Genomic DNA, 15,658 nt, shown 5'->3' on the forward strand with positions numbered 1-15,658 from the left:
CGGGAACATTTATAACTGCTTGAGATATGCAGTAACGAAGAACGATCTCTGACTTTTAGGTTTGAGTTTACAGTGAACACAAAATACCACAGCGCTGTACTTAAAATTATTTTCAGGAGACATTTACCAAAAAATTGTTAACAAAGCCTTTTACTCTTCAAAAATTAAAAAGACTGTACAGCATCATTTTCTGCTTTAAAAGAATAGATAACCATAATCTATCTGTAGTGATAAACTGAACAAGAAGCAGTCAAGAAAGTATTATCAAGAAAAACAGTTAATTGGCAAACAAGCATTCATAACCATCCACCAAATTGCAATTTGTTTGGTAAATAGACTCTGGAAAGATAATCTGATGAAAGAGAAGTTAAAGCTTGAATTTCAGCCTTCATTTTAGATGCTGCCATAATTTCCAGCTAAAAAAAAAAAAAAAAAAAAAAAAAAGAACAAAATGCGTGATGCGGTAACCACCTCATCTTATTATTTAAATAAGAATTACACTTGTTGGATGTGCATATAGAGCTACAAAGTTAGTATTACTGGAAATGGTGCTGCAAACTCCCTGCCACTGAGCTGAGATTATTGTATGCTCATGTGTATACCTCACAGTAACACAAACAAATAACTTATAAGGTGAGTATAAACAGCAAGTGGAAGGTACACAATACCTTTTCTTCCTTTCTAATCATTTAACACAATAGGTGATTTAAAAGTTACAGGCAAGATCAGAGGACAAGTACAGGATAAGAAATTGTTTTAAGTGTTCCCCTATTTCTAAGTATGTAATATATTCTGCAATATTTAAAATAACATTAAAATCCCATGTACAGCTTATGATCATCAGATGACTAATAGCAAGAAGGCTAAAAAAGCTGCCAGTCCTGGCCTGTGAACAATTGAGCCCCAGTGATTCAGAGAGACAGTGGACATGAATTTATCAATCTTGCTGCCATTTAGTGCTGCAAAACCTTTCTGCTACACTAAGAGCTTATAAAAATAAAGAAAAACAGGATTGCAGATGACAGGATTTGTTTTGTGGGGAGAAAGAAACAAGAAACAATAGGTTTGTACATGCCTCTTTCTTCCACATTGGCTGACAAGCAATGTAAGGTCTCTTTTGTATACTTGCTAACTTATTTTGATCTTGCTTTGTAAGTGGAATCAGGACATCTTTGCATATATTTAATCTGAAAAGTAAATAATGTTGTTAAATTTTCTCTTATATTTCAGAAATACCAATTCCAACTTACTTCTTTATAATAAGCCAAAAATAATGTATGAAAACAATAATGGGTGTCAGTTGTTTGTTTGTACATTAAGTCAGATTGTATTTACTATCTATGAAATAGAAGAAGAATACTTCTGTTTCTTTTGGGTAATAACTAACCTCTTCAGATCAGATGGAAGGAGACCAAGCCACTTTACAGATGGAACAGTGAGATGATGGGCCTCAAAAGACATTGACTGAAACAAGAAGAGTCAACTACAACATTCAGTGACTTTTAGTTTAAGTCATTTGAGATATATGCCTTCCTAGATCACAAATTTTATTGCAGAGGTGGTTAGTGTTTTTTTGTTTTTTTTTTTTTTTTTTTTTTATTATCAGAATGTTACATGAGAAAATGGTGCAGCTGGAGTTTACCATATCCCCTTACTGAAAACAGATTCTCCTTTAAGGCTTGCGCTATTCAGCCACAAGAGATTGTAGCCTGAATAGGTTTTGATTTTTGTTTGTTTGTTTTTCACAGTCAGTATGAGTCTCCCAAACAAAACTGAAGCCAGGAGAAGCAATGACAATTACAACTGGAAATTTCTGATATTTTCTGCTGGAAAGTATCACATTATATAAAAATAGCCCAAACATAAGGGCATCTGACCCAGTATCATGGCTACAGTAACATCTAAAGGAAAACTGTAAAAACAAATATGCAATAAATGATACTTCTCAGAATGCTATTCCTACTCCTAGCAGTTTGTGACTCCAACGTTCTGAGCCAGAAGTGGTGTTATAGTATTTAGTAGTGTTTGATTTTGTCTGATTGCTTTTAGAATCCATGAAAACTTCTGAAACCTATAGCACACTACAGCAGAGTGGACTAGATGATTTTAGAGGTCTTCTCCAACCTAAATGATTCCGTGATTCTGTGATTTAAATTACATGTTGTACAAAGGAATACTTCCACTGTTGGTAATGGAATTGGCATATTTGAGTTTCAGTTTGATACATGTGTTACTCTGCAATTGAACAAAATAAACTTTTAAAGGAACCTGAGGATTTAGTTTAATCCTTGAAGATGGTGTTCTCTTAGTTTACATGCATTTCTAAGGTTAAAAGCCTGACGGGTCACCTGAACACTTGGGAATTCTGGCTCCCTGTATGTCCTCGAGGCATACATTATGACATATATTTGACTTTGTACATAATTGTCTGACTAGTTTCCAAAGGGTTTTTATGTGTTTTGCTCTGTGTGTGAGTTTTTATGTTTGTTTGTTTTTAACTTTGGATGTTTTCTCCATTGGTCTCCCAAACAGTTCACACATCTGCTCCTACTCTCTGCCCTCCCCTTAGTCTGCCTGCCTTTCATGTTGTTTTCTGTACCTCATCTTTTAGCAATGTATTACAATATGTGTTCTTATTCCCTTTGCTTCTTCCTCCATAATGTTCTACATTAAAACATGTATCCGTAACTTCTCACCCCAAAACAAAATCTTTACCAAGACAACAAGATTTTATGGAGAATCAAGCAGTTCACCCATCTCACAAGTTATGTTCTTTTCATTCAGCCTTCATTTGTCTTCTAAGGCAGAAACAAAAGAAAATGAAGAACACTTTTCTATTTGGACTTCCTGAAAACTACCTGTACAGCAGGAAAAAACTGTGAAACATGGTTAAATGAAACACCTAACATTATTATCCAGTTTCTTTTTGTTGCAGAAAGAAGCTGTTTCTGCAGATACGGAAGGCCTAAAAACTGTGTCTGTGCTGAAACAAAATGCCAAAGGTAGTAACTACTCTAACTCATACTACATTCAAGCTTCAAGGCAGGACTAAAAAATAATATATTTTGAAATGGAAAAATTATACTCACCACAGATCCATATTTATAGATGCACATTATTTCTATACCTACGTTGGAGAATATAAAATATCAAATGTCTGTTTATCACCACGCTTAAGAAGACTACATTAAGAATTCACTTTTATGGCATAACAGTTATGACATTATGATTAGTGAGGTTCTTTATGGTTTAAAATTATTTTTAGTGTATGTCAAAATAATCAGAATTTGATGTATCATCTATTCATTCATCTTTATGTAGTAAAATGTTTCACACTGTCCACACATAGTCATTTCAGAAGCAAGGATAATCAGCTCTCATACACGTTGTCCAACATTGGGCAGGAAGATTGTCCTTTTTTTTTTTTTTTTTTTTTTTCATTAATCCTGTGTAATCCATATCTCTTAACACTATTGCTTTATAGCAAAATTATAGCAATTACTTTCTTAAAGTTCCTGATAAAAATCTCATGCACTTCAGCTTGGTCTAAATTTCAGTTATGAGATGTTTAAGAGCTTGAAAAAAAAACAACAACCCACCCAGCTGTGTATTCAGGCTTTGTTAAAACACTGTGTGTACTTTACTTATTTCATACTTAAAACATATTTTACATTTAAGCAATTCCATTAATTGTCAGCAGCACAGACTTTGATATTTTGTGAAATAAAACTATGCCTATCAGATTTATTTCCTGATTCGATAACTTATTTTTCTTTTTAAACTGTGCTGCTCTGCTCAAAATTTTCTGCAATAAAAACAAAAGGAAAAAAAAAACAACAGTACATTTAGTAACATTTACCAGATATTTACTAACATTTACCAGATATTTGAATAGTGCAAATATGCATTAATTAATGCAGTTTTTCGATGTATACTGAAGAGTACCACCAATTCTTGTTTTTAGCTTAAAATTCAGTTATTTATCTTGAACTACAGACACCAGAGACTGTGGTTTAAAGCATACCAGCTACAACTCTAAGTTTTTTCACCATTGCTGTTTTCTCCTTAAGTATTTCTTCACAACAAAGGGCTCAGTCGGTATCCTAAACATCTCTAATTTTTAACTGGTTGAACCAAGAAATAATTTACATAAAGTTGCATTTCAAAGAGTATTTACAAAACCAAGTATATGCTATCAAGCTGTTCTGCAGTTGAATCATCAGAACAAGGTTTTGAAGCTTATTTCACACAGCAGCAACAACATATAAGCTTCAGGAAGTCTGACCCATCTTAACTTCCCCTCAGCATGGCCACAGAAAAATAAAGACAAAAAATAAAGACAAACAGTATTCCACGATATGTTCAATCTGGTCATGTTGCCTCTCAGACAGTGGGAATGAAACAGTGCAAAATAATCCAGATTTCATGCCACATTCCCACTTCTTATGGGAAAAAAAAGAAAGAAAAAAAAAAAAGGGCAAAGTTCTGCCACTGTGATATTTCTGATATGGCAGAGTGAAAATTAAAAAGCGTTTACTTTTCAGTAACAAAGGAAGTTCCAGATTAGTCTATGTCTAGGATTTGCATTTCAGTTTTTGGGCAGATGATCTTCAAAACATATAGATAGCCTGTGGGCTATTCTTTGATACAAGTAACTTACAGATAAATTCTGCAAATTTTGATAAGTTAAGACTGACCGTTGAGTCTGCAGTTCACAGCTGTTCATGTTCTCAGTAGAAAACAAACAAACAACCCCACCAAAACTATGAGATGTGAAGTACTTCCAGTATGTCCAATACAGCAATATCCAGGTAACTATTTTGAGATGAGTCCTCATATCTTTAGCATTCTCATTTGCCAGCACAGCCTCAATTTTAAGATTAATTTTGTTCCTGTCGGCATCCGACTCGTAGTTTCTAGATTTCACTGCATAAACTATTGACATCATGAGTGCTGAATTATTAATATAAGACTATATAAACTACTTTAAAAATCAATAAAAGACTCACTTTGTTCAAAAATATAATTTTCTTCATATCTGTCAACCCTATGAATCATACATTTCCAAAAATTCTGTTTTATACCAAACCAAGCAATGTTTATGGAAGTTCCTGTTATTTCTTTTGGTTTTACAAAAGGAGCAGTTTAACCAACTTCTAGAACTCTTATCAGAGCTACATTTTTGAAAGTATTTATCTAGGACCTCCTGAGACTTTAAATAGTAGTCAGGTGCATAACTCTTATTAAAATCAGTGGAATTGTACAATGGGTCATAAAATTCCATGATGCTTATTCTCATTTCTAGACCCACAGGTCCTGTGAAAATCTAGTTCTAATATTCTAGTTCTAATTGTATAAAAATATTTTTTAGGTAAAAAGCAAGATTTTATTAAGACCTCAGAGCACAGCAAATCATCACAGACAGTAAGAGTACATTGAGTGGGAATCAGGCCAGTACTGATGTCTCAGTTAAAATTCTGCACTCCTAGACATATTCTGCATAAATCAGAAACTTTCTGTTTGTGTTGGATTACCCACTCTATGCCGTAAGTACCTTCCCATAAAAGTGAGAAACTAGATTCTAAATAAATTTTGCTTTTTTTTATGTTACTGAACCTCTACAGATTTACCATGTGGGTCAGCATCCATAAGGGTGAAAACAGGAATTTGAAACGTATCCCACAGCTTTCTGACCAAAAGGCGTGTATTCAGATCTGGTATGCCTCTTCCCTAAGGAAATAAAATAAAGCAGACAGTTTTAAATTAATTAAAACAACATCTGTCTACATATGTGTTTACATTTGCCATTTAAAACAAGCAAACAAAATGCTTGCAGGAATATTTTTCCAGCAGCTATCTCACAGGGAAAATGGTACACTCTTATTTTCTCTCTGTGGGAAGGGAAGAACGAACAAGGGTTTGGGAGCAGCACTGCAGATGTCCTGGATTATAGGCCCTGTAGAAGTATCATACATTTCTCTGTGTAAGCTCTGGGAGTTGACACACAGATGTACTCCGGTATCTATATAAGCTGGCATAAAAAGAAAAAGGCCACTTTTTTCTTCCCCAAAATACTTAAGGCACTAAAGAAACAATATAAAAAAAGTTTTTGATATGACTGACTATAATGGGTAGCTGATACATATATAGTTTTTTGCATAGTGTAAAGCCTTCTCTATTCTGATGTCTAAGAAGATGATATAAAATGTAAGTTGCATACCGTAATCATTATACATGGGGACAATTTAATGCAGAAGTCATCATCCAGGAGTCTCTGAAAAGTTGCATCTTTTTCTACGATTAATATAAATTTGGCATGTGAGTTTAAATCTTTTATGTTAAGGCTACCCGCATGTAAAATGATCCATTGCACCAATTAATTCAAATTGAATGCTCTAAAATACATACTCTGGAGCCAAAAGCAGTATTCGTGACTCAATTTCAGAGCCAGCAAGCAGAGAAAAAATTACCAGAACATTGTTTAACTTGGAATATTCTTTGTTTTTACTTTATATTTTCAGTCTACAATGAGAGTTTTAGCTCAAAGGATACTTTTAATTCCTTGAACATTAGATGGCACAGTGACTGCCTAAAACAACAAAAATTAAATTAATCATTTATAATCGAGAAACTGATACATTTTAAAATAACAACATTAGGTAATGAAGAACACAATTACATCCTAAAACAACCATTCATCTTCTTATATACAAGATCGATCTTGACATTTTCGCTGCTTTATAAGCGCATTCAACCATTTATATCCTGTTCTATTGTATGGTCTTATAGAAGTCCTCCTGTTATAACAAGATGCTTTTCAAAAGCATGTTTGTGCTACTGTCACCGAAGATTGTTCATCATATGGGCATTACAGAGATAACAATGTCTTGATTCATTTTTTTTTTTTTTAATCTTTTTTTTAGCCAAAAGAAAAGTCATCTTGATTCAAAAACTGAAAATTTAATACAGGTTTAAAACATTTAGGCATTCTTTTTGGAAGACCATTTAATCCTTTCTTTTATTAACCTATAACCTGTTTTTATAACTATCTTGGAGCAACAGTTTTAAGACACAGTGATGTTTACTTTACACCTCATATTAGGATTGGCTCAATCTGGCAAGCATATGGATGAGAAAAAGGAACTGGAAGAAGAACTTGGCAAAAAAGTATGTATACATTGAAGTGTGTGGTCTGCTTTTACTCCTGACTGCTAAATCACCTCCGGTGCCAGTGTGGAACAACTCAACAAATAAAACTATGAAGAGATGAAGAAGAGTATTAATAACAGGGGTCTTTATGCTTTACTTTAAGACAAAGTATAATAGGCAGCTAAGGTCATCTTTCCATTTTGGAAAATCACCAGTTTAGGCTTACAATGAATAGATTTTCCAGTAAATCATGACAACAGTCAGCAAGTCTAAGTTCTGCTCCTGCTTTCATAATCTTTTCATCTATGGGAAATCTTATAGGACCAGATTAGTTGAATCTCATCTCCTCAAAACACTTCTGGCTCTTGACTACTTATCAAACTGTGGGTATAGACTTCTCTTTAGCTCACTACTGCCTTTGATAACCTCTCCCCAAGTCCACACCATATATACAGACCTGTCCTCTTTACATCTGTTTCCTTCTCCTTCACATACCCTAGACAGTTTCTGCAGCTCTCATTCGTGTTCTTTACCTAGCACACAGCGAGAGGGACCATAAGCCGTACCTGGGTTAGAGTGAGGCAGATGGGGACTCACTGGCTGGTAGCTGCATAGGTAGCACGATTACAGGTCTGTATAATAAATGTATACAGCACACTGAGCTACAAGAAGTGCAGTCCACAAAGGTAGATGGTGATCTATGTAAGTTCCTTCCAACTGAAACTATTCTATTTATTCTAATTACTGTTATTGTTATATAATACATACTGTTGCACCACAGGTACAATTCACTTTTGTACCATCTTCCTCAGTATAACTTAAATTACCAGCAACAAAACCTTTAGTTGTAGACAGCTGGAAAAAAAAATAATAAGTTGTATACAGTAAATTGTAAGTTATATGCTTTTATTTTACTGCATTACACAGGCAAAACAAGAAACGTGGGGAGGAAGAGGTTAGGGGTGGGGGGGGGAGAGGAACAACATAGTAAGTAGTTATCAGCTAAGACCAACCTTTTAAAAATCAAAGCAACATTGCCGTCATCATGTATATAAAGGTGTATTTACAATAAGTTATGTTAGCAACTGCATTTATGGATACAAAAGAATTCTTGTAAGCATGAAATAAAAGTAAATCCAAACCTTACACCTCTGACTCACCTGAAATTTTCACTTAAACCACAAGTTAGCAAATCATTCAAGTATAAACTGTGAAACAGATGTCTTGTAGTCTATGAATTTTCTCTGAAGAAAGGAACCTTTTGAGTGTTCAAAACCTAATAAGGTTTCATTTGCACAAATAACACTTTCTATTTTAACTACATATTTCCTAATAATCACTTTTTTTCTTGATATTTCAGCTTTCAGTATGATCTATATGATTGGGAAATAACGACAGAATCAAAACATTAATAATAAGCCACTTACTATATGTAGACTTCTCCGCGGTATCTTAAGCATACAAGAAATGTCATTGATTATATTGTCCACAACACTCTGGCTACCAAACAGTTGTGTATCTGAGTAATATATATCCCTATCAAGACAAAATATGTATTTGTAATTATAATACTGAAGTAGTCAGCTTATGAGAACAGAGAACAACATTTTACTGAGGGCATAGATAATAAAATCAGTGTATAGCATTTCACATAGAGAAATCTGTTATCCTAAAGGTATATATCCTAGTGGCTGTTTGTTTTTCACAGTGGCATTCTTAAAATAAAACTTTATCTGAAATTATAGAATTGCACTGTTACCTTTTAGTTGCATAAGTATTGCTCTGCACCATCTTGTAGATCATAGATAATATTTTGAGCATCAGAGCTGAAAAAATACACTTCAAAAATTTTAATCATATCAATTTTCAGAAATGCACATACTATAATATTTGTTTATATTGACTCATATTTGTGTCTCTAAACATAAAACACTGAAACATGAATACAATTTGTGCATGCATTGTAACATGCTGTGAAAATACAGAGAGGTTGTGCTAACAGACTCAATAATTTCTAGCATAATTAGAAAAAAAAAAATGATGGAGTTAAATTAGGGAATATATGCCTTGTTATCAAGGCCAAGAAATTAATTGACAGATTAAGAAAAATAAATTAGCTTATTGTCCATATTCCAAGATCACTCTACCAGTTAGCTTTTTGAAGAATGGTTATATTTTTATATGACAACCTTGTGTATATGCCTCCAGCTGGTATTCAGTCAGGGAGTGTAGAAACTATAATAACTTTGTATTGATTTCACTGTCACCCCATAAGTTAATAGAGAAAAGCTGAAGCGCTGGTCATAATTGCAAGTTTTATTAGTCTTACACTTCTAAAGCACAAGACAAAAATTATTTGTTTTACAAAGTTTCAAACTAAAATACAAGAAAAAAAAAGTTAAGAATTCTGAATTTGAACTTTTTTTTTTTTTTTTTTTTTTTTTTTTTTTTTTTTTTTAACTTACCAAACTTTGTTGCTGATCTAGGGCAGTCACTTCTGATTTGTTTTGTAGTACAATACGGTACCATCTGTAGACCTACAGAATCTTTAAATCTGATACATTGCAAAATACAGTAAAACTGTAAACTTGTGAATTGAGGATATGTAAATTACTCTATCCAAGATAATTCAGACTAAGACCGCTTTCCTAAAATCATATCTGCTAGCTCTATTTTCAAACTGAGTACAGACTACTAACAAACGAATACATAACACGGGAAGAAATGTGATTCATTACTAGTATACAAGTCAAATTTAACATAGTAACTTTCTGGTGTAGAATGTATGAGAAAGTGTAATTATTTAATATTACAATAATATGATCTGATTATTATCAAAATAATTAGATTTCATTTTTGGAACTTTTGGAAAGAAAAATGGGGGGCATCCTATTCTCTAAACAGTTCACTCGTCTAAATGAGCTTCACAATTTAATTTTTAAACATTTCATACCGGAAGGTAGGTATGAAGAATCACTTGTTTTCTTAACAACAGCTCATTTTAGTGTCTTATTTTAATGACAGTCCTGTCTATAACGCATTGTTTTTCATTTTAGATTTCTGTACATACTTTTAAAAAGTATCGATGGTTAAATGAGCATTAGTTTATACAAAACCACATAACATTTCTAAATTTTTCTGTCTAAGGTTTTGCTCCATGCATCCTTTGGGTGGCAGAACACCACAGCGCTGTGTAAGGCACAGCAGCAGCAAACAGTACAGTGTAGCATCTGCCTTTCTGCTTCAAAGCAACTTTCTTGCCTTTGTGCTGCAACATTGAAAACGTGTGTGTGCCTTGTTCCCTACACTGTAACTGCACCGAATGAAACTTTGCGGGATTGCTCTGTTAGGGTAAATAAGGAACACTTCATTTTAGAAACGTTATATTTAAGATCAGTTTGACTCACACAGATAGCTCAGAAAGAAAACCTTAACCTAGCTGTATATCAGATACAGATTTTTTGTATATCAGATTTTTCCTAGTACTGCATTTATCCCAACAGAACAGTTTTCTGTAAAATCTTTCCACCCATGAAAACTGTATTTATTTATGTATTTATTTTAACATAAATTTGCTCAATGGAAACCAATTGTACTGCTTTAGGCCTGGTATTCTCACTGATTGACCTCATTCTCAGGTAAATATCTCTATGTTTACAAGGAGCGTTTCAAACATGAAATCATTCTCTCATTTCCACAAGCTCCTGCCCTGCAGATTCCAGTTGTGCAGATTAGGAATGGAAATGCTGCCTAAATAAGGAAAAATAAGCCCCACTAATTATCTTTTCTACCATTCCTGTTACATTGGGGGGAGGGGTGCTTTTTATTTTTATTTGCTTACTTATTTTTATTTTAACCTCCTCAGAAATCCTATTGTATTAAACAAGTATGCACATCATTTTGTAATGGAATGAATACGTAAGTTTACATTTCTCCACCATAAATAATGTTTCAGGTTTTTAAATTTGATTGATGAATCTTATTTTTAACATACTGTGATGTTTTAATATGAACATTTTTCCCCCTATGTATTCTGATGGCAAATAACATCTCACTTTTGTTTTTCTACCCTGGAATGCCATTTTTCCCAAGACTGCCAAAAATTGCTAAGTTTTGTTACAGTTTTTGATTTTTACAGATATCTGAGTGAAGCACTTTTTGTCAAGCTACCAGGATAGAAACGACTAAATTCACTAGCATTTCAGTTAACTGATTACCTTCAGGCCCTTCAGGTTCTCTGATTGACAGAAATTTATTGTTCTCATTAAATGAGTATTTCACCAAAGTGTAATGCTTGGAAGGTTTGTTGTGCTTTTGCAATCTGAATGTTTGTAATGTGCCCACTTACAAGCACCTCTGCAATCTTATTGATCTAAATATCCTTTAACCCAATGATGCCCAAAACCATTACAAGACAAGAAATAGATTTGTTTCTTCCTTTATAATTTTGCTTCCATATTATAGAAAGCAATTACTTTCTTGGTTTCAGGTATTTTCAGCTGAAATGAGTGCCTTGGAAAAATACTGTTGCACAGGCAACTTCTATAGATCTGTGTTATAAAGGACAGGTTGTTTTCCTCTGATCCTGTCTAGGTAAACTGGCATGAGATATGAAATTTAGATAACAATTCAGAAACTTGTTTTACTTTATTTGGCTAGTCATGGACTTGGAAAAGTACACGGACACAACATGAAGGTAAGAGAACAGTATCTTCTCTGAAGAATACAGAGAGGATAACTTCATCACTGTCATTTGAAGAAATAAGATACCATGAAGAAAAGCAGAGAAAAAGAAAATGGGAAGCACAGAAAGTTGATTGGAAAATGAAATTGCTAGCAATTGTTTCCAGCCTAAAATATTTTTATTTTTTTAATCAAATGAAATGTATTATTTCTGTTTTCTACCGTATCCAGAAAATTAATGTATATAGGACCTATTTCCTTTCTGACCCTTTTACAGAAGTTTTACATTCCCCTTTATGTTAATGGTCTGCTGTTATTTGACTAAATGCACAGTGCCTGTCTATGCAGATTGAGTACTAAACACCACTTTTTATTAGTCCATTATTTTTTTAAGAAGCCAAATTATATATTGACTCTAACACTTACAGAACTACATAAGATTAACTTTTCTAGACATTATACAATCAAATTTATATTCATGACATTTATAATAACATAAGGCAGGACTTTAAACTATATAAAACTTACTCAATATTCCTCCAATCTGATCTCCTAGTCACTGTGAGAACAGGTGCTTGTTTTTTGGACAAGCTTTCAAATACATCTTGAATAACATTTTCAATTGCTTCAAGAACTTCAGAACTGAAAGAAAGAAAATTAGTGATACAATTTATATTATTAAATATAGTTCTATTTTACATTCTGATCATCTATTGCCATCCTTACAGAATTCATTTAACTCAAAACTGCTTTAAGAATATATTTGTTTCAAAAATATGGAGATCAAAAATGCTTGCTTTTGAATTTTCTTTTCCTTAGCTTCCCAAAGATATTTGATTTTCTATTCTGGATGCATGACTGAGAACACAATTAAAAGTACATTTCTATTCAATCCTTAAACCATCAAATTTTTCACCAGATGAACTTTTAGACCAAGTGGCTGCTTCATAACTAATGATTAATGTTTTACTTTACATGATGTAATATTGGCTTTGGCTATGATTTGAGCTAAGTTGTTTTTAAATGCTGTAAATTTAAAAAATGTTCAACAGTACAAATACATCCTGTTGCACCATTGCACATTAACCTTTTGATCTGTTGCCCTAAACAAACTGTTAAGGGTTTTAATTATACGAAGGTTCCATCTCAACAGATGCACTGTAAAAAGCATAAAATCTGTATCTTTCACCTAAAAAGACAAAGTAACCTTGCAAGCAGATCCCTTACATCAAAACTGTAGGCTGGTCTCAGTGTTATGACAGATGCTTTTTATTTTCATAAGCAATCTGATGCCAATATTTCAGCTGTCCTTAAAATTACAGCTGTACTATATTCCCTTGTAAATGTAAGTAGGAATTAAAAGAGTAGGAAAAAAATTATTTTAGTTCAAAGATTTATCAGCAAAGTCTAATTTTGTTTTTAAGTAATATATTAAGAAAAGATGAGTCAATACCAGTGCAGACCACACCGAATGAATTATCCTAGTGTTACAAAATCAGCAAGAATAATTTTTTAAACCTAGCTATGAGTCTCCTTAAACAATAATGAGGTGTCATGAAAGCTCTCTTCTATCAGCTGACTACACTTCTTCCATTTTGTAGCTCAGCTTCCACTTACTATTTGTTCTCAAAAAAAAAAAAATAAATAAATAAATAAAATCCAGTTTTAGCAGAACAATTTCTAGAAAGTATTAACCTTTTCTTTTAAAACATTATTCATAGTAGTATCTGTATACTGAATGAAACTACTAGTATTCCTAACATTTTTGTCCAATAAGATTAAATTGTTCAATGAACACAATGAAAGATATTTTTCTGTATTCAGATGAATAATCGCAAACACAGAGAGATTCCCTGACTCTCAGACTCACAGTCTGTTCCTTCAACTTAAAATCCTACATATTACTGCCATATCCAAAATAGACATTCTATTAAGTAGAGAGGAAATGGTCTGCTGGTGAGCTAAATGCATAATACAGCAAAGGGTAAGAATAAAATTGATAAGCAAAGCTGACTACAGTACAGGTCAACTCAACAAAAATTAGAGTTGAGGTTAACAAAAATATGCAGAGGCAGATGGCTGAAAGAATGGCTAGGCTGCTAGGAAATCTGAACTATGTCATTGTTTTGATACTGTCTTAAAATTCCATACACATTTCAAAGTTCACTACAGAATATGAAAGTCGAGGTTGCTGTTCCCATCAAAGTTTCCTCATTTCTTGGCCAACAGAAGCTGTAAATGTGACAAAGTGGGCAAAGGACAGCAATTTTCTTTGTACCCCTTGCTGATATTTCATCTCCTTTTGCAGAGATTAATCGATTTTTAATAAGCAAACACGCAATACTGGCCAAGTATGCCTACTTAAAATACACTCTGGTTTAGTTAATGGTGAAATCTGAGCTGAGAAGGGCAGGCCCTGTATATCTCATAGGGTTTCTCTGGTCTTTTCTCACAGGTTGCAGCATGAATGGATGCTAGTTTCTTTATAGCACAGGAAACACAGGAAACCATCTTCAACATTAATAGCATAAATGACTAATTTTATAGAACCTGTAGAGAGCAAGAATAATAAAAATACACAAGAGAAACAGCTACAAATAAAGTCTGCAATGTAATAAACCAATACACTCCAAACTGTAAATGGCTAGAACCATTTCCCATACCCTGCCACAAAGACCAAGAACTGTCCAAGTCATATTATTATTATTGTCATCCTTTTGCTCTTAAAATACTTCTAAGATGTCCCCTGTCTCTTTTAGCCTCAGGGGCTGACACTGTGCATTGGAGCAGTCTTTTTTTGTTAGTGACATTCAATGTGTTTGTTTTATCATCCTTTTCGGCATTTCCATCTGTACCTACAGACTTTTTGAGAAGTCTGAAGAAAGAGAGATGGTGCTGGCACAGCACGAAAGCTGCTTCTCCCTGGTGTTTTTGTAGTGGGTGCGTTTTTCACTTTTGCACAAGTACTACCAACTGAACTACCACCACAGAAAGATGGCACAAACGCTGCTTTTCACAACATTTACCTAGGGACATGGCTCCTATGAGCAGATACACTTGTTTCCCCGAGGCCAGCTTCATTCCCTGCTGGCACCTCAGAGGAGCACACGCTATGGTCCTCTGTGGCACCTGATGCAGACCAGCCCAACCTCCCTGGGAGGGACGAAGCCATTTTAAAGAAGGGACCAAAGAGACCGATGGATTAGGAAAGTCTATTCTGGCCACTGGACCTAAAACTCATTCTTTGAGGTCAAATTGAAGGGCCAGCTGGTCAGGACAAAAAGAACATGGCAGTATAAATTAGTCAAAAAACATCTTTTCCTGGCCAACTGAGGGCTTTTCCCGCCCTTGCTAAGGGCCGGGAGTGGCCACGCCCGCCCACGCTGACGAGGGAATCTTCCCGCCCTTCCTGGCTGACCAATGGCCTTTCCCGCCCTTCCCAGCTGACCAATGCCCTTTCCCGCTCGATTTGACAGACAGCAGCTGGCCCCGCCTTTCCTAACGGCTGGGGTCCTTTTCCCGCCCTTCCTGACTGACTGTCACAGCCTGAACCCCAAAATGGTGCCGGGGACGCTGTGGGGCAGGTGTCTAAGCACAACACCTGTGGCACCCAAATGTTTGAGGCCAGTGGGATAAATCTGGTCAGACTGGCCAGAAAGTGGTTGAATGGCTCATCGATACTTTTCTTGTCCTTTCTGGAAAAAAAAAAAAAAAAAAAGAAAAAAAAAAGTGTTTTTTTTCTTCCCTCAGTATCAATTGTCTCTTCCTGATAGTTCTCATTAGCTGGAAGAAGTCTGAAAAAGCTGAACACCCCAATACCAGGCTG

At 34.3% G+C, this 15,658-nt stretch overlaps 1 protein-coding gene across 1 annotated transcript; it reads right to left on the bottom strand.

The window, feature by feature from the left end:
* Positions 1-55: 55 nt before the first annotated feature.
* SPO11 (SPO11 initiator of meiotic double strand breaks) lies at positions 56-14,868 on the bottom strand (the record flags this gene model as incomplete). Its single annotated transcript, XM_084538594.1, has 14 exons — positions 56-416; positions 1,076-1,187; positions 1,388-1,464; positions 3,090-3,127; positions 5,631-5,730; positions 6,221-6,330; positions 6,553-6,589; positions 7,918-8,004; positions 8,577-8,685; positions 8,909-8,975; positions 9,615-9,703; positions 12,361-12,474; positions 14,286-14,382; positions 14,859-14,868. 14 exons carry the CDS (start codon positions 14,866-14,868, stop codon positions 297-299), a joined length of 1,167 nt encoding a protein of 388 aa, XP_084394720.1. The 3' UTR covers positions 56-296.
* Positions 14,869-15,658: the final 790 nt, after the last annotated feature.

Source organism: Aythya ferina (assembly GCF_964211825.1).
Source record: "Aythya ferina genome assembly, chromosome: 16".
Taxonomy (NCBI): domain Eukaryota; kingdom Metazoa; phylum Chordata; class Aves; order Anseriformes; family Anatidae; genus Aythya; species Aythya ferina.